General features: G+C 41.8%; 1 protein-coding gene across 1 annotated transcript in view; it reads left to right on the forward strand.

Moving 5' to 3' along the window:
- The window catches only part of LOC126458006 (bone morphogenetic protein 5-like), a 153655-nt gene extending 138645 nt beyond the window's left edge, over positions 1 to 15010 (forward strand). The window contains exon 6 of the mRNA XM_050094780.1: positions 13236 to 15010. Coding sequence (XP_049950737.1) covers positions 13236 to 13476 — 241 coding nt within the window. The 3' untranslated portion in view covers positions 13477 to 15010. The remainder of the gene's footprint in view (positions 1 to 13235) is intronic.
- The last annotated feature ends 5426 nt before the right edge of the window (positions 15011 to 20436 follow it).

A 20436-nucleotide genomic window follows, 5' to 3' on the forward strand; every position in this document is an offset into this window, starting at 1 on the left:
TTTGTTACGATAAAATTTAATTTTAATAATATTTGTAATGTTGATTTACTTTGTAAATAATCCCATTGTATTTCCCGATGTCACAAAAATACTGATATCACTGACTTTATATACTTTCGCAACAGTAAAAGGAAAAAAAAACTAGATTTGAACGCGGAGCGCAAAAATACGATCCTGTGCTATTAGCCACTACGCTATCAACTCAGTTGGTATAACACCACGCGTGAAAACTGATGCAGTTCCATCAAAACTTTGACGTTTTCCTGGAAACTACTGAATGTTGGCACCTAAGACAAAACAAGCATCCATTTCTTTTCGCCCTTCTTTCACCAAATTCCACTGTCAGAGAGCGACCTACTGCAGCTCCTCCTCGTAGGATGTAGTGTCAGGAAACAGTTGGTGTAACTCCACACCTGCACATGGAACGTGGAGTTATTGCCATATTTCCACAACAGAAACACAGCTTCGCCAATCTCTATGGGCCCAAATGTCGATGTTGAGAAAGTAATATACAATCGAAATTAATCAGCATGTTCTGCATCCCACAGGACTACTATGATGCAATTACGCTTGTTAAAGTAAGATTGACCCGTACTGATACCGTGAAACCTGGTTTGTTTCATTTCTTTGAGTTGTGGACATTTTTATTCTCTCGTTTTGACTGTCTTCCAGAAACTATATTGTAGCTGAGCTTTTCAATTAAACTGTAGGATGCTAGTTGGGTTCTGCATCACACTGGGACTGGGATGATGACAGTATCAGTTGGCAGACGTTCCCTACTGCGACCTTGAGTTACCGAAGTACTTGATAGCCATATAATCGTTGTTTTGTTTTGTTTTCAGTTACGTGAGTAAATATGGTTGGTGCAAGACCGACATTTTATGAGAGGAAGACGGTTTTGGAGTGGTACGAAAGCAGTAATGAGGCTCAACGCCAACGGTGAAACTGGTTTCAAATAGAGCCATCGACACGAGTAACAATTGCCCTCATTCGAGACAAATTTGAAGTCGAAAGCTTTGCCACAGATGTACGCGAACAACGATCTGGACGTCATGTAACAGAAACGGGCCTTCCCTCGTCCTGTGTTACAACAACCGCTCTTTCATCTCAGAAGTTTGTGAGACAGAGTGTACGTGAAACCAGGTTGAGTCGCTTAAGTGTTCAGAGCATTTTGAAGACTGCAAACTTTTAAGTGCTACATCCCTGTATTGCTACACACAGTGAACGTGGACGACCCAGCTCGTAAACTGGAGAACGGGAAATGGTTTAATGGTAAGGTGCACAACAATAAAGTGTCTGCAGAGATGACTGTGTGGTCCGATGAGGCGCAACTGAAACTAATTGGTACAGCAAACCGCCACGATGTGTGTCTATTGAGCACCGCAAATCCGCGCATCAATGTGAACAAAGCCGTGTATTTACCAGGAATGAATGGAGGTGTGAATTACCTTATCGGTGTTTTACTGGGCCGTTCTTCTGTGACGGCACAGTTACCGAAGAGGTGTACCTAGAGAAGTTTGAGATATCTATTTTATCGGCCATCCGTGAGTTGTACGGCGACGAATAGTTCTACCTTCAACAAGATGGTGCCTCACCCCAGAACCATAATCATGTCAGAAAGTATCTCAACGCAGATCGACCCAAATGATGGATAGATCGAAGACTTGTTGTCGTATATAAACCTCAGCGCCATCGCCTGTGAATGGATGTTAATCGTGACCAATTCGAACACTTACGCTGATTTGAATAACTTGCTCTTTTTAGCTAGACTTTCACCACTTTCACCGAAAACGAGATGTTTCAGTCAGTTAATGAGCAATATGAATTCGTTTTTTCATTAATAATTTTAGTGGGACGGCGTTTCTTGTACCCACAAAGCTCTATTTTCTCCAGAAGTTTCAATAGGCGGCTCCTCGCTGCAGTATGCAGGACTTGCATGTCGTTATCTATGTCGGTTACGATATACTCCTTGTGGTCAGTAAAATGTAGGCCGACCGCAGTTTTTTTTCTGTGGATGTGGATGTTCCCTGAATCCTACATTAAAATTTCTACCCGTCTGTTCAATATAAAATGTGTCACATTCATCACAATATATTTTGTAGACGACTGAATTTGAAAATTTACTATGTTTGTTGCCTATCTTGTATCCAAGCCTTAGTTTCAGAGTATAGTTTATTTGAAAGCCGCATCTGACGGTTGTGTTCTTAACAGCTGTTGAAAAATTTTTCCATGATATGTCCTCCGGACAAAATTTTTGTTATTCTTTGTTATCTCTTGTGATCTTGAGTGTTTACGTTCTTCTTTTTCCTTTATCTTAATATATGGTCGCTTGAAAAAAAGTCTTGTGTAAACGTTTGCTGCGGCTATTTGTTTCAAGAGGTCTATTTCTTACGTATTTCTTGGCTGTCGAGTGGCAAGCGAATCAGTCCGCATACAGTTTAAGTAAAATACGGGCTTTTTCGCTAAAGAGCCAAAGAAACTGGCACACTTGCTTTAATATTGTGTAGGGCCCCTGCGAACACACAGACACAGCACGACGTGACATGGACTCGACTAATGTCTGAAGTAGTGCTGGAGGGAACTGACACCATGAATCCTGCAGGGCTGTCCATAAATCCGTAAGAGTACGAGGGAGTGAAAATCTTTTCGGAACAGCACGTAGAAAGGAATCCCAGATATGATCTATAACGTTCATGTCTGGAGAGATTGGTGGCCAGTGGAAGTGTTTAAACTCAGAAGAGCGTTCCTGGAACCATCCTGTAGCAATTATGGACGTGTGGAGTGTCACACTGTCCTGCTGGAATTGCCCAAGTCGGTCGGAATGCACAATGGACATGAACGGATGCAGCTGATCAGACAGGATGCTTATGTACGTGTCACCTGTCAGAGTCGTATATAAACGTATCAGGGGTCCCGTATCACTCCATCTGCATAAATCCCACACCATTACAGACCCTCCACCAGTTTGACAGTTCCCTGCTGACATGCAGGGTCCGTGGATTCATGAAGTTGTCTCAATACGCGTTCCCGTCCATTCTCACGACACAATTTGAAACGAGATTCGTCTGCCCAGGCAACATGTTTCCAGTCATCAACAGTACAATGTCGGTGTTGAAGGGCCCGGACGAGGCGTAAAGCTTTGTGTCGTGCAGTCATCAAGGGTACACGAGTAGGCCTTCGGCTCCGAGAGCCCATATCAATGATGTTTCATTGAATGGTTCGCACGCTGAAACTTGTTGATGGCCCAGCATTGAAATCTGCAACAATTTTCGGAAGGGTTGCACTTCTGTCACGCTGAGAGATTATCTTCAGTCGTCGTTGGTCTCGTTCTTGCAGGTTCTTTTTCCGGCCGCAGCGATGTTGAAGATTTGATGTTTTATCAGATTCCTGATATTAACGGCACACACTGATAATCACGGCACACTCGTGAAATGGTCGTACGGGAAAATCCCCACTACATCGCTACCTCGGAGATGCCGTGTCACGTCGCTCATGCGCCGCCTATTACACCTCGTTCAAACTCACTTAAATCTTGATAATCTGCCATTGTAGCAGCAGTAACCGATCTAACAACTGCGGCAGACACTTGTCTTATATAGGCGTTTCCGACCGCAGCGCCGTATTCTGCCTGTTTACATACCTCTGTATTTAAACAAGCATGCCTATACCAGCTTCTTACATAACTCTGTATTTGAACACGCATGCCTATACCAGTTTCTTTAGCGCTTCAGTGTATATCGCATGCGTTGACACGACGTGATTTGAATAATAGTATCGGTGCATATATGTATTGTACAGGGTGTTTCCATAAGAGCGTGCAAAAATGTAACAGGGCATAACCAATGCTCTACTGAACTGAGGTAGGGGACCTGAGGTCGGAGAAGCCAACTTAAGGAGATATGGAAGTAAACTTGTCTACCGCTTTGTCTAGCATTACTGTTTTCCAGCTTATTTACAACTAACATGCTTACACGTTTAAACGTACTGTGCTGTTTATTTAGTAGGAAGTCATGATGCAGGTTTTGTTTAGTTGAGGTTCGTGAGAAGAGTTCTGTATGAGTTGGAGAACATACCCTTGGCTGTTCGTGAGAGGACATGGATACAACATAACGATGCACCGCCTCTCTTCAGTGTGGATGTCCGCAAACATCTCAATGCTGCATTTCCTGGTCTCTGGATGAGAATGGGAGGTTCTATTCCATGGCCTGCAAGGTCAACTGACCTGAATCCCCTGTTTGTTTTCTAATGGGATATCTAAAGTCATTTGTGTATGAGACCCTGGTGAATACGGAGATCCAATTAGCTGCCAGAATTGTAGCTGTCTGTGATGTGATTCGAAACACACCACGAATATTTGTCAGGTCACCGATGTCACGCTTGCATTGAGCTTGAGGACCGTCAGTTTCAGCACATTTTGTAAGATACGGTACCAATGGTACGTTCACTGTGTCAGTTATAGTATTTGCTGTTAACTGTAACTAATGTAAATAAAAAAGTACACAATGATGTGATTTTGTCCCTGTTATCTCCTTATGCTGGCTTCTCCAACCTCAGGTTCCCTAGCACAAATCGTTCAGTGGAGCATCCTCTATCTCCTGTTAAAATTTGCACTCTCCTACGGAAACACCCTGTATAAAAGTCTAACACATCTGCTGTCAATTTCAGTGGTCGTCAGGTTCAAATAGTTAATGGAAATGTTTTTCTCTATTTTAATGGTAGTGTTAATTCTGGGGTGCTATCGCATAGAGCCGTTGATACTGTTTGTGTTATCTTTTAATATTACTAAGATGTTGTCTACATAGCGTTTACAGTAAACTATCTGATCTTTACAGTTTTGGGATTTATTAAAAACTTTATTTCTAAGTCATTAATAAAAATATCTGGTGTGTGTCAGCGAATCTATCGCCCATAGCAAGACGTTGTTTTTGATAATCTCTTTTATTGTTGAAAGAGAATAAGTTGTAGGACAGCACAAGTGCATGCATTTCATTGAATACAATGGTTTCTGTTGCACTACATTTCTTATGAGGCCGTATATTATGCTTTACAAGCTCAATGGTTTCGTTAATGAGAACATTTACATAAAGGTTAGTGATACCACGCGATGTCTGATGTTATGTTGCATAATCAGCAATGATTATATGTTTGATAGCTTCAGAAAATTCACAACTGTTCTTAAATTCCAAATTTTCGTGAATCGTGTATGCTGCTTTCAATTTCACTTACAATATTTTATTAAGTTTATAACTAGGGCATGAACTGTTATTCAGATAGCTTTCAGATAGCTTTGTGATGTGACCACACAATAAGATAAAGAAAAAAGAAGAAAATAAAAAACCGTCAGATGTAGTTTTCGAATACATAATGCTCCGAAACTTCAACTTAAAAGCAATAAAGGTAAGAAATATAACAAATTTCCAAATTCAGCAGTCGACAAAATACACTGCAATGACTGTAATGCATTTTATACTGAGCAGACGGGTAGACAAAACTGCATTTGGTCTACATGTTACTGAATGCAAGCATGCCGTAACCAATATAGATAAAAAGATGCAAGCCCTAAATACTGCCGACGGATCGCCTACTGAATCTTCTGGAGGAAATATAACTCTACGGGTACAAGCAACACTCCAATAAAAATCTGAATGAACAAAATGAATTGACATCGAAAGCCTACTTCTCACTGTATAACTGGCTGTTGTAGTTCTCGCACATCCTCATTGTCTGACCCAGTCCATACGATTTCTGTCCCTGACCCATTAACGCACACGTCTTGCTCGCGGATGTACCCATCCTTTCTCATGCAGGTTTATCCGTTTTGTTGGGATCTGTTGTCATGCGCCTGTGGCTTGTGGCTTCTTTCGTGTGTCGGTACGCTGCTTTCAACTAATTTCATAATGTACTATGTACGTCGTAGACACCTGTCTGCGAGCAGGCATTTGCTGTTTTAACTTGTATCTTACTGTAGACACAATTTTTTGTTCCACCTCTGATTCAATTACATTTTAGACTGATCCTGTTTTGGCACATGTAGAGTCTTATACACCCTATAATCTATCACCCCTTATCAAAGTTATTTGACATGGTCAGGTGCCAGATAATTAAACTGATGGCCTAACAACGAGTCGACAGCAAGACTGATGACAATTAATTATGAGGAGTACAGCTGATAAGCTGCCTCAAGGTACACCCTAAAGACACTTCACATACATCAATAACGGTAGGGGCATCCGTTACTTTCAGTTCTCCTGGCGAAATCCAGCACAAGTTTATAATAAAGGTCATTGTGTATACTGCCTAGGTGTAACATCTTTTCTAATGGGTGCGATATATTGGAAAGGCATTGTCGCGGAACTGTTGCTTTTCATTACATGACAACAATCTCGTGCTATGCAGGCTCCCTGTGAAGTAAGCTGCCGCCAATAGATGAGTTTGAAATGAACTTTATACCATTGATCAGGTAAATTATAGTTCACGAATGATTAAAGACGTGCATATGATTTCTCACTCAACTCGTGATCAGACCTAGAAGACAACGCGTTGCTGGCCGGCCACCGTTTCAACGTCTGCCATACATAGCCTCTTTCCAGCCCTTGACGTAGCTCCACAGTTGGCCTCAAGAAGATGGCTGCACCCCGTTCAAGTGCTCCCGACAAGTAAAATTGCTGGCAGAATCGTGAACTGAATCTGCGTCCTCCGCTTTGTAGTCAGACATGCTGACTGTTCAGCTACGAAGGGGGACGTACGTGATTACTGCCTTTAATAATTAAGCATGGTGTGAAGCCTATGAAATTCAGATACAATATAGAAAGAGACTCTAAACTTCGTGCCATCGACTCGGAAAGACTAGTGATATTCTACTTGGAAATTCCCCTTTGTATGCAATGTACGAGTGGGTCCATAAAGCATCAATAGTTGTTGCTCAAGGACAATGACAAGCAAGAACGCAGTATACAGTCGCATTTGCATATTACAATTTAATGGAAACCGGTTTCGGATGACATGCATCAATTATCGAATTTCAAACAACCACCATTTCATCACTAACTGAATCTTGATAAGGGATCCTTATCTTCTGAAACAACACGTCAATAAACAGAAATGTGCATGTGTGACTGAATAGTACATACTACACTCCTGGAAATTGAAATAACAACACCGTGAATTCATTGTCCCAGGAAGGGGAAACTTTATTGACACATTCCTGGGGTCAGATACATCACATGATCACACTGACAGAACCACAGGCACATAGACACAGGCAACAGAGCATGCACAATGTCGGCACTAGTACAGTGTATATCCACCTTTCGCAGCAATGCAGGCTGCTATTCTCCCATGGAGACGATCGTAGAGATGCTGGATGTAGTCCTGTGGAACGACTTGCCATGCCATTTCCACCTGGCGCCTCAGTTGGACCAGCGTTCGTGCTGGACGTGCAGACCGCGTGAGACGACGCTTCATCCAGTCCCAAACATGCTCAATGGGGGACAGATCCGGAGATCTTGCTGGCCTGGGTAGTTGACGTACACCTTCTAGAGCACGTTGGGTGGCACGGGATACATGCGGACGTGCATGGTCCTGTTGGAACAGCAAGTTCCCTTGCCGGTCTAGGAATGGTAGAACGATGGGTTCGATGACGGTTTGGATGTACCGTGCACTATTCAGTGTCCCCTCGACGATCACCAGTGGTGTACGGCCAGTGTAGGAGATCGCTTCCCACACCATGATGCCGGGTGTTGGCCCTGTGTGCCTCGGTCGTATGCAGTCCTGATTGTGGCGCTCACCTGCACGGCGCCAAACACGCATACGACCATCATTGGCACCAAGGCAAAAGCGACTCTCATCGCTGAAGACGACACGTCTCCATTCGTCCCTCCATTCACGCCTGTCGCGACACCACTGGAGGCGGGCTGCACGATGTTGGGGCGTGAGCGGAAGACGGCCTAACGGTGTGCGGGACCGTAGCCCAGCTTCATGGAGACGGTTGCGAATGGTCCTCGCCGATACCCCAGGAGCAACAGTGTCCCTAATTTGCTGGGAAGTGGCGGTGCGGTCACCTACGGCACTGCGCAGGATCCTACGGTCTTGGCGTGCATCCGTGCGTCGCTGCGGTCCGGTCCCAGGTCGACGGGCACGTGCACCTTCCGCCGACCACTGGCGACAACATCGATGTACTGTGGAGACCTCACGCCCCACGTGTTGAGCAATTCGGCAGTACGTCCACCCGGCCTCCCGCATGCCCACTATACGCCCTCGCTCAAAGTCCGTCAACTGCACATACGGTTCACGTCCACGCTGTCGCGGCATGCTACCAGTGTTAAAGACTGCGATGGAGCTCCGTATGCCACGGCAAACTGGCTGACACTGACGACGGCGGTGCACAAATGCTGCGCAGCTAGCGCCATTCGACGGCCAACACCGCGGTTCCTGGTGTGTCCGCTGTGCCGTGCGTGTGATCATTGCTTGTACAGCCCTCTCGCAGTGTCCGGAGCAAGTATGGTGGGTCTGACACACCGGTGTCAATGTGTTCTTTTTTACATTTCCAGGAGTGTATATTCTGACGAAATGCTACCGCTCCGTGTCGAACTGGTAAATATCGCGAGTGAGGAACAAGTTAACAACAGACAACAACCTCATAAATTTTCGTTTGGCGAAATATAAAATAAACTTACTGGACTGGGAAGCAGTTGCATCTAATGCTCTTCAAAGAAAGCTGGCACACTACTCGTCATATTTGGCTGGCAATTATCCTTCCATAATACGACATCTGTAGTTTGGGCTTTAAAATTTGCAGTTGCTGTCTATGTGCTTACGAGACGAGATCATAGTTTGAACCCAACAGTCCATTAAACACGATGGCGGGCATTCTAATCTCTACAATGTCTAAACCAGCATCCGGTCATCGTAGAGTAGACCCTCTGTTTTTCCACTAGTATCACACTCGTATCACTGACATCTGTGAGAATGCTGCACAATCAGAAATACCTCGTATCACGGCATGAAAACACTTTTTCCGGAGGTAGATAATACTTTCATGTTTCTGTCTTGTTTGGTGGCTCTTCAGTGGCTGAGTTCAGCGTAACATTGACAGTCTGTTATCTCTCTGAAGTCTTAACTATTTACTGTTGGCTCGAAGTTGTATAAATCTTAATAGTTTGTATTTATTCGGTACTTCTTCCAGAGCACTACAATTTTCAAAAGTGTTAGAGCAAGTCATCTTCATGAGCGTTCGAACACATAGTTTTCGTATAAGATGTTCTGTGATATTATGCTGCGAGGTTTGTTAAACTCGTACTAGTTCTTTTCGGACCAAATTCAGATCACTGTGAAGTGTACGGCATTGTATATTGAAAACCTTTTATCAAATTTGCCTCCAGAAATGTGATTTAGGTTGATATTCTAATAGTTACTTTAGTGAGATCGGTCATTTGCAGCCGGCATTATGTTCGTTCTGAAAATGTCAATAAGGATGATCCTCCCGATGTGTCGCGTCAATCGCGACGCTACTCGCTCGATAATAAATAAGAGAAATAAAAATTGTAACATTTCAGAATACGGACAGCGCCATTTACTTGTTCGCAATATTTAACTTCCATATTACTTTGTGGCAGTTTTAGTTGCGAGCGACTACAGCATGGTTGAGAAAAACAAACTGATCATTCAAACAGTTTGATGGCATGGCGCGGAAAGAGGCAATTGACTCTAAATAATGAAAAGTGTGAGATCGTCCACATGAGTACTAAAAGGAATTCGTTAAATTTAGATTATACGACAAATCACTCATATCTAAAGGCTGTTAGTTCAATAAAATACCTACGGATCACAATTAGAAACAGCTTAAATTGTAACGTGGGGAAGACGAACCAAAGACTGTAATTTATTGGCAAAAAACTTAGAAGATGCAACATATCACCCAGAGAAACTGCCTGCACTACTCTCGTCCGTTCTTTTCTGGAGTTTTGCTGCGCGTTATGGGCATCGAGAAAGTTCAGACAAGCACAGCTAACATTATATTATCGCGAGACATGATACGCGAGTTTGGGTATTAATCATAAAAACGAAGGCATTTCTCGTTGGGGGAGGGGGGGGGGGCATCTTTTCACGAAATTTCAATAACCAGCTTTCTCCTCCGAATGCGAAAATAGTTTGTTTCGTCCACCTACACAGCGTGAAATGAACACCGTACGACAATAAGAAGAATCAGAGTCCGCACGGAAAGATGTAAGTGGTGGTTTTTCTCTCCCGCTGCTCGGGTGTGGAACGGTAGAGAAATAGTCAGGTGGTGGTTCGATGAACCTCTGCCAGACATTTAAGTGTGAATTGCAGAGTAGTCATGCAGATGTAGATATTATCGCAGCATGGCAGAATTTAACAGTGCTGCCATCTGTTAAAAATACTACTTCGTACTGGGACATTAATGTTTGTGAGTACACAAAGGGAGCTGCACTTGTGTTTTATCTCAGGCCCTTGTATACGGCGAAGATTAATCCTATAGACTAGCTATTAAGTCAACACCCAGTAGATTCGATTTAAGTCACGTCGAGTTTTCTAAATACAAAGCGCGATCGAAAAGTCGCTCGCATAAAAATACTAGGTGTGATAAAAAAATACGGTGAATAATTTTAGTAGAGACGAAGTAATAAGCTCACATGGAATTGACTTTATCTCCTTCAAAGTACTGTCCTTGGATAGCAATGCAATTATCCCATCGTTGAATCCATGACTGCAAGCATTTCTGAAAGCGTCTTTTGGAAGGGCATTCAGCTGCGCTGTATAGCCTTCTCAGTGTCAGGAAGAGTGTAAAAACTTTTTCCTTTAAAAACGATTTTAATTTTTGCAAAGAGCCCGAAGAGACATGGTGCTAAATCTGGGGATTAAGGTGAATGTGGACAGACAGGAACATTGTTTCCGGCCAAACACTCGCGAATTAAAAGCGAAATTGGCACGGCAAGTTGTCCGGATGAAGAAGGAAGCCATTGGCCCATTTTCCTAGTCTCGCATATTGTTTCGCAAACGTTGCAGTATGTCCTTGTAAAACTCGGCGTTATAACTGTTCCCCAAGGAACGAACTCTGATCGCACTAAGCCTTCACTATCGGAAAAAACACTGAACACGCCGTTAATATCCGATTTTGATTGACGTGCCTTTTTAAGGGGAGGAGATTTGATGGTTTTCCATTGGGAACTCTGAATTTTCGTCTCAGGATCGTACCCAAAGACGCAAGTTTCATCTCCAGTTACAATTTTGGAGATTTAGCACCATGTCTCTTCGGGCATAATTGAAGACTATCCTTCAATTCCGTGCAAACTGACACAACATTTTCCTTCTGTTCATTCACTCAAATGCCGGGGAGCAAATTTCGCATTCACTCGCCTCATTTACAAACTATCGTTTAAAATGCTATGTATTGGCGCTTACGGCACGATAACCTCTTCGATAAGCTGTCGAATAGGTATTCGCCTGTTTGAACGAAAAATTTTTGCCACTTTTTACACGTTTTCATCCGTTTTTGAGGGTAATGGATGTCCCGAAAGTTACGTCTTCTACAGACTCGTTTCCTCTTTTAAATCGCTCATACCACTTGTACTGTCTTCAGAGTTACAGCATTATCGCCATACACCAATTTTCAGCATTTCATGGCTTTCTTTGGCACTTTCTTGCAACTCGAACCAGGTCTTAATGTTCGCTCTTTGTTGGAAATCCACGATGCGCCGACAGACACACTAAACACAACCTCACTCTAGCGTCTCTGGACCCTGACTGAGAAGTCAGAGCGTGTTCAAACATGACGCTACCCTCTCGATGGATCAGACTATCGGACAAATTATATCAAATGGTTGTGGCGTCAGCAGTTGCTGCTAAAATTGTTCATTCACCGTACCGTCTTTCTTAATTATGTTTCGTAAATGAGTGTGTAAATAGCAGTTACATTGCATTTGTTTGATCAGCCATCACAAGATATCAGTAAGGGTATTATCGACAACAAACAGACTCCAATGTAACGGGCACAAGTCATATGACATCTGTAGTATTGTGCTGTTCATTGATTGGTATATATGTCGTTTTCTCAAGAGAAACTGCTTTTAGTTGTTCAACAGTACTTTGCCAGTTCTTAGTTTTCACGTATTGTAAGCGCAGGTCGTTGGAAATATCCAGATACCGCAGAACTGAAAATTCAACAATAACGAGAATAATCGTCGTTTACCGAAATGCGGATCAACTGTAGACATGAAAAGAAGCAGAAGACCAGCTACTTTGGTGAACTCTATGCCGGCTGAGGTGAAGACTGTGACGCAGCGTTCACCTCCGAAAAGTTTTAAGCGACTATTTTTCCAATCTCAGATTTCGTTCGGTAGTGTTCATAAAGCGATTCTGAAGTTAAAATTTTGTGTGTAGCATGTTCGTAGTGTGCAGTAACTGAAGGCACAAGATAAAGAAAAGCGTATAGCTAATGTACATGGTTTTGGTCAATTGCTGATGCCCATGGAGACGCAGAACTGGGCGTGTTTCACCTTCGTGGTCACATGAACACTCAAAACACAACCGAAAATCGACATGTTTTTTTTCACGAAAACACCCTGCACTGTCAGAAAACTGGAGTGTTGGTGTGCCATATAACATTTCGTTTAAAAATGTGGTGAACAGTATCATGCAGCAAGACATCATTACAAAGTTTATTTCGCTACTTGAGGCTGATGTGTGCGACTTCTCGGTCACCGTGGGCTTTCGTGCAGTGGTTAAGGTACTGGACGAGCATTCACGAGAGGGCGGTTTCTACCGTCCAGCTACCCAGATTTAGGTTTCCCGCAGATTCCAGAAATCTGTTCACAAAAATGCTGGAATGGTTTCTTTGAAAAGGATTCTTAATTTCGCTCTTCATTCTTGTCTATGCGAACTTGTGCTCCAACTCCAACAAGCTCCTCATCAGCGGAGGGTTAAATACCGAGCTATTTTATCTTCATCCTAAATGTTTTGGTAAATATGTCAACGGGTCAGGATGGCTACATCAACAGTTGACGAGAAAACGCCTGAGAGACGTAGTAAAACGCCGTACATTTGACTGTGATCCAAAACAGACTGTGATCCAGAACAAATACCAATTATTCGAATAGCGAAGAAATCTGACTTGTGTGAGTGGGCAGAACTTAATCGCTGATGTCTGAAGAATATGCTCACCATAGTAATCGTACTGTACTGTAAACAAGATGGACGATTTTGGAATGTGGTTGCAGGTACGCGGCGTATCAGTGCCGGGGCCACTGCGACTTCCCCCTCGGGCAGAGCCAGCGGCCGACCAACCACGCTACGGTGCAGAGCCTGGCACGTCAGCTGGGGCTGGCTGCCGACGTGGTGCGACCCAGCTGCGTGCCAGCAGCCCTCAAGCCACTCACTCTGCTCTATTTCGACGACAGCCACAACGTCGTGCTGAAGAGCTTCGAGGGAATGGTAGCCGAGAGCTGCGGCTGCCACTAGGCCAGCGGCGGCCTCAGTGGGCCCGACTTTGCGCCTGCTGCGTACATCTCTAATCACTTGCGGTACTTTAGCCCCAGTCGGATTTCCAGCAGATGGTAAAAGTTAATTAACCGCTGACGAGAACGCTCGGACGCAACTGAATTCCGAATATTTCAGCTATTTGGTTTCGAATTTTGAATATTTTCTTTTAAATATCACAGTTAAGTTAGTCGGTAAATACTGTGTCTTCAATCAAATACGCCTCCTTGTATTTGAACTCTTCCTAAGGCAAAACCTAGGTGAAGAGTTTACCGTAAGTGTGCTCAAATTTAAGTGAATATAAGAAATCTGTCACAAAGGTGTGCGTTAATTCTCATTCGTATGATAGAGTCGTCGATTACTTTCTTCATCTGCCAGGGGAAATTAAACACTGCCCTCGAGACGTAAATTGGCAGATACAGGCAAAAAGTAAAAGAAAGTTCTAAATACAAATCCTCAATTACACCAGCAAAGGAATTACTACTCTATAGTAGACACAGTTCCAATTGTCGATGGAGTTCACACATCCACTGAAGAGGAAATTCTTTCATGAGGTACATAAGTAATTTCTATGGAAAATATAGTGGAAAAAGTGATGAACAGAAGCTTAGCACAACAGGTAGAAAACAAATGCCGATCGTCAAACAACCATCTAACAATCATACAGTGCCGTAGTCTTTAATGAGTTAGAAGTTCTTTGTGGCTTCAAAGAAAACATAATTTATTTAAATGCATGCCACAAGTGAACCGCCTGCTCCGTGATCTAGAAGTTATTGTGTGATTGGGTCGTCTGCCTATTATTAATAATCTCTCAGTGATATTACAAAATACATTTTGCTGTTGGTTACGAAATTCGATACTTTCATGCTGGGCAATAAGTGTTTTTGAGCAACTTCTTTCTATGGATGTTGGCTGAAATAGTATCCGTATAACTCATTTCTGCTATTAATGGCCGCCATTTAGTATTAATTAGATATAACTATGTAGTAAAGCCGCCCATGTGGCTTCTGTTTCTCCGATCTCTGTTTTTTTTAATATTAATTTTCGTCAGTAACCTGTAATTAGTGCCATGAGATAAAAAAATGTTATTATAAAAACATGATTTAGAGACAACAACAAATATGTGATCAAGGATACGGCTATAAATAGCAGAGAAACCACTTGGAGACAGGAGCTGGTGGTACTTCGCAATATACTTTCTCTGCCAGCAATTCTCGTGAGGCCAGCGTATCTTAGCTTATGCTCCAAGACGTTTGAATAGTTTAACATTCCTCACTTGTTTTTTTCTTTTTTATCCAGTTTGAATGTGTGTGCCTGAGAGTGCTCACGTTAGTGTGTGTGTGTGTGTGTGTGTGTGTGTGTGTGTAGCGTCTCATAATAATGTTCTTCGAGTGTGCCAAGTTCTGTACAGATTCGTATCTTGGCACGTGAGGGGCTCCGGGAGGAGATCATTTGTCTTCTATGTGTATTCAAAAAGAGTCTGTAAAGCAATAAATATTCACTATTCTAAAAACAGCGTCTGATTTATTCTTTCATTCGCCCATAAATAACTTCTTAAATACCATGTGTGCCGTTCCAGCTCGAGCTGTAAGTCAAGCCTTCTTTCGCTACCGATGTTTCTAGACAACTATTACAGCTATTATTGAAGAAAGAGTAAAAAGAGAAATAAGAGCAAAATCAAATCTGAACGAAAGAACCTACTCAAGATGAATTATGTTCCTTTTACATAATCCAGTGTTCAACAAGGACCGAGAAGTAAACGAGGCCGGTCGAGTGCGTTCGTTTTTGTTCTATTTATCTCTTGACATATTTTGCAACACTCTAGCACATTAACAATGCGCCATTACGCCGTTACGCTTCCAACACTGTCAAAGACATAAGATTTATCGCCCTCCGTCTGAGACCTTGTTTCTGAAAATATCTTTCAGCTCCAGATCAAGTTTCAAAAAAACTCGCACTGTTAATTCGCACTAAATAAAACCTGATGAAATATGATGATGTTTATTTAAAGCTTCATAATGCTCTTCCATCATTATGGTATCAACAATGGTCGCATACGATTGACGCCGGTGCTTCATAGGTTCAAAACCAATCAGCAGTTGAGTTTTTAGCTTGGGGTGAAACTGAGAAAATACGTCCCAACTTTGCTGATTATTGCCTATACTACCCAAAAAATGTTAAATATGTGACTGTGCTCTATTTCGAACGAACATTTACAGCCTCTTCTGGAATACCGTTCTCATCCTACAACGTCATCGTTTTCGAATTGGACAGGAATGAGAGATGGACGGAGAGAGTAAGGATGGAGTTAGTAACTCACAGTAACATCTTTAATTGCTCTGTAATTGCTGTTTTTTTCGCATACATTAGCAACTCTGAGTTCAAGTCGAAGAAAACAGTTACTAACTGCCAAGGGTAGCCATACTCCACTAAAATAATTCTCACTATCTGCCATGGTAGCGTTCGGTAACCGTAACAACCCAGGGGAATTTTCCTCAACACTTTCACAGTCATCCCAGAATTTCACTGGTAAAGGAACTATCGCTGAAGACGACATGTTATACGAAATACGATTACAAATAAATAAAGCGTGCTGGGAGGTGAAACCATATAGGTAAGGTTCGCTAAAATGAACAGTACAGCGGGCAAGAAAAGAATTGCCATGACAGTATTTACGAACGAAAGAAACAAAAAGAACTTCTAAATATTATTACCTTATTGAATAAATATATTTTATTAGTAACATCAGCCCATAGAGGGGCTTCCCGAATCTCCCACTCAAAATAAAACTCAACACAACTCTGTATTCACAACACACATAACCAAGTCTCTCATCCATTGAAAAAAATGGTTAGTGTTTTACCTAAATTGTCTTTTAATCCAACGTTAAAATGCAGTTACCTTCTCGCATCAGCCACTATGCCGTTTTCTAAAGTGTAATTTTGATTTGTCCTTGAACCCAATTTGAGAGAAAATCTCGAGGTTTTAACAGTTCAAAACAAAAACGTCTTTTAATGTTAGTACAAAATATAATCAAATAGTGAAACAGGTGAGCAATTTTTAAAACGGGTATTTCGCTTAGTATGAAATTTAATGCCTTCCAGTCCCAAATATTCTCTCACACCCGCCTTCGTATCGGAGCGTTCAGCGTATGTGAGTGCCACATGAGAAACGATATTTCAAAAGCCGGAATTGCCTAGGTTTTTCCATGCTCTTTGCTCGTAATCATAGCTGATGGTCACTTTAATCCATTCCTATGTTACCATCAACGACTCTTTCCAAATGCGCAGTGTCTTCATAAGTCCCCCTCATAGTTGGAGAGTATTGGGCATGGCAACGACCCCCATAATAGACTTGACACGAGGATACTTGATACCAATGAACACCGTCTGCACATGGAAAGCATGTATGAGATGTGCACGATTTCGTTTACATCATTATTTTGATTTGTTTCGGCTGTGTGGTCGTTGTCTAAGCAGTAGAGCTACAGAAATTTCCATTTTCTTATTTGTTCTTGCGTGTTTTAAGTTCTCCTGTCGTTTAGAAGACGGATGTATGATGTAAGTGCGCTTAAATTTTATTTCATGTGCATGTGATTTTTTTGTTATTTAAAATTTTCCAATGTCTTCTTTACAACAAAAACTCTTTGTACTAAAACTGTATCCAAAGTTTTGGAGCTGTAGGAAAAAACAATCGGAAGGGCATTTCAGGGTCAGGAAGGGGGAGGCATTGAGGCCATCGACCACTGCCCACCCTGTCTCCATCATCGTAAAGCTGACCGCTCTACTTCCTTAAGGCAAGATTAAAAAATAAATCTAAAGATATAATACAAAAAAGTGCCTAAAGCGACCACTCAGGTAAAACGATTAAAAAAATAAAATATCCGGATTAAATTTCAAACCTCGAACAGCAACTCATGAAGTGTGGCCATGTGCCACTGGTGATGCCAATCCGTCCATTGGATGGGGACGTTAACCTTGGCAACCTCCTTGATGTTGTAGGTGTGTGTGTCCTTCTGCTATTGCTTTATTTGTTATTTAGCATATTATCATTTTTATTTACGGTAGTCTGTATGAAATATTCTTCCCCTAAACTGAAAGTTCCCCTTCTTTTGTTGTTAAGGAATAAGACCTACATGTTTGTTTTTAACTCAGTATGGTGATGATGTTCTGTCATTAGATGTTCTACGTATGTGGAGTGGGTACATTAACGTTTCAGATCCCTTGTATATTCTTTTTACCTGGTATTAATATCCCTAAACATTATCATCAACACAGCACTAAACAGTGGACACAAGATCAAGATAGCATACAAGGTACACCACACTATGAAAACGAAAATACTAGTAGCACACAATGCTAATCGCACCAAAATATTCACTCTTTAACACAAACACAAAATGGCACCCCACAACATAACAAGACCAACTCACATCAGTAACAATTTCTAAAAAAATAAAATTAATATATTCTTCAAAACAAATAGCACAATACAAATCAAATTAAAAACGTGACACAAGCGTCAAAGAAATGCAACGCTGCAGAAATATATTAATTAAAGTATAATACCTACAACTCTAAATATTTTGGGATAACACCAAGCAATTTTAATATCAGATACAGACAACATATAAGGCCACTGAAGAGTGAAGGTACCCACTTTGCACATGCAGAACATCCATCACCACTACGCTGGGATAAAAACAGACATGCCAGTCTTACGCCATAACAACGAATAAAAGGTAATCCTTACTCTATAGGAAGAATATTTCACGCCGAATACCATAAACAAAAACGAAAATATGCTAAATGACGAAGCAACAATAACAGAATGATCATGGTCTCACTAACTCATTACTTACTACAAAAATAAAACACACGCATTGTGCCCAGACACCCATCCTCCCTCCATCTCCACTCAAACATTCCACTCTACTAAAAGTTATGTGCAGTGAAATACAAGCATAATTAAAAAACAACCATATATTTGTAATCAGTTATGTAATTTAAATGAGCTGTCAAGAGTCATTTGATCTCCTATCTAAAGATGTACAATAGGTCACTGATGATGCCTAGCATGAATAGGCAAAACATGTTTGGTAGGCACAAACAAAACGTTCAGTGGCAAAAGATGAATTTTTTCTTATCTATAAGATAAAGCATACGTTTGATATTCTGTTACAGCATACAATACGTTTCTAAAGACACAGTGAACTTGCGAGGTTCTGGGATTAGGAAATGTTTTGTGGATGTTTTAAATCTAAAGAACCTGCATATGACTTGATCACGCACTCAAACCCCCTTTTCTCAGTATCACGATAACTAAAGTGCAAGGATAATACACATGGAAACAATTAGTGAAGTGACCCTGTAAATGACAGTTACAAAGAATTGTACTCATGTGATAACTGAATTAAATTATGAAGTAATTAGCTTCTTTAGTAGTCATTAATCAATATGGAAGGAAACGACAGCTATTAATTGACAATTGAATGACAAACAGATTGAGTACAACAAAATGAATTATTGAGCTAAAGACATGGAAAAACAGACTATACATTAAAATAAATCCTCATTGTAAGGGCATAACAAATATCTACTTGATTCCTGTAAATTGTTAAACAATTAATTTGATAGGTAGTGCAAGTGGATTATTTGACTCTATTTTTTATATCTAAAGTTTCAGCTCTCCCTTTGTTTCCAGCATTGGCCAATAGGAACACAGTATTCCGAGGAGGGATAAAACCTCTGTCTGCATGTTTAGAGACGTTAGTTCACACAGACAGTCCGGGAGTGTTCACAGACAGGAACCAAGTGTGGAATTTCCCAAACAACAGAATGCCTCCACTTGATGTTTTGTTTGGGGGCTGTGAGTCAAAGGGGGCCGATATCTGATCCTTGGTCGATGGTATTTAGTGACGCCATCTGTAATTAAGACAATGAGCGGTTTTTACCTTCGTGGCGACCCCCCGACGATAGACACACACATGGGAGACCCCAAATGGTGGCTACTATACTTCCTCGGTGATTACAGTTATTACAACACATGAAGCGGGGTGGGTGGTGCAAATGTGAGCTCTACTCAAGTCGTGGGAGGGAGGGGAGCTATCTCCCGCGAACTGATAGCATAAAGAATATGTATGAATATATTATTGACTTGGATTTGAATTTCATGTCGTGAGATCCTTCCTCTCCAGCACAGAGTGAGTCTTTTTTCCCCCGTTTTTTCTGGCAGAAGTTGGGGGGGGGGGTGAAGGGAGTTAGGGATGTTCTCTGGTGATGGCATGATGCACTAGCTCAGTCAATCCCTGCACGTCATCGTGAGTGCACACACAAAAATTTTCCAACAAGATGGCACCTTCAATCTGCAGCAGAGTAATTACATCATTAGAATGTGTAGTTGCTGGATGTGAGCTTTTACCACCAAATAAAAGAGAGATGCAACCTCTGCAAATTGAAACTGAGTCCTTTTTCCGCCAATTTCCAGACAGGGGTGGGAGAGGGAAAGTGGGGGAGGGGAGATATGGGAGATTCCCCAGAGAGAGAGGGGTTAATTAATTGATCGATTTAATTAATTAGTCAATTGATTTGATATCAAAAGTGTGCTTGTATGTGTGAGGGAGATTGGAGGGGTGGGAGTTGGAGGGGGAGGGGAAGGGGTGGGGGGTTTCTCAGAAGGACATATTATTCCCAGGGGATCATAAACCACTTAGCAGAACAATAGCTTAAGGTAAGGAGATCACAAATCAGTCAAGTTTGTCGCTGAATGTATGCAACCCACACTAACAAAAACAAAATACGCCAGAACAATGGTTGTCCTACTAAACCATGTTCAGAAGAACAGGTCGCCATGCATTTGATACATGCATACTAGTAGAACAAATCATGATCAGAGGGAGCTTCCAGGGTGGATAGTCATTGTAAAAATACTTCTGAAGAAACA

This window comes from Schistocerca serialis, chromosome 2, assembly GCF_023864345.2.
Source record: "Schistocerca serialis cubense isolate TAMUIC-IGC-003099 chromosome 2, iqSchSeri2.2, whole genome shotgun sequence".
Classification (NCBI taxonomy): Eukaryota; Metazoa; Arthropoda; class Insecta; order Orthoptera; family Acrididae; genus Schistocerca; species Schistocerca serialis.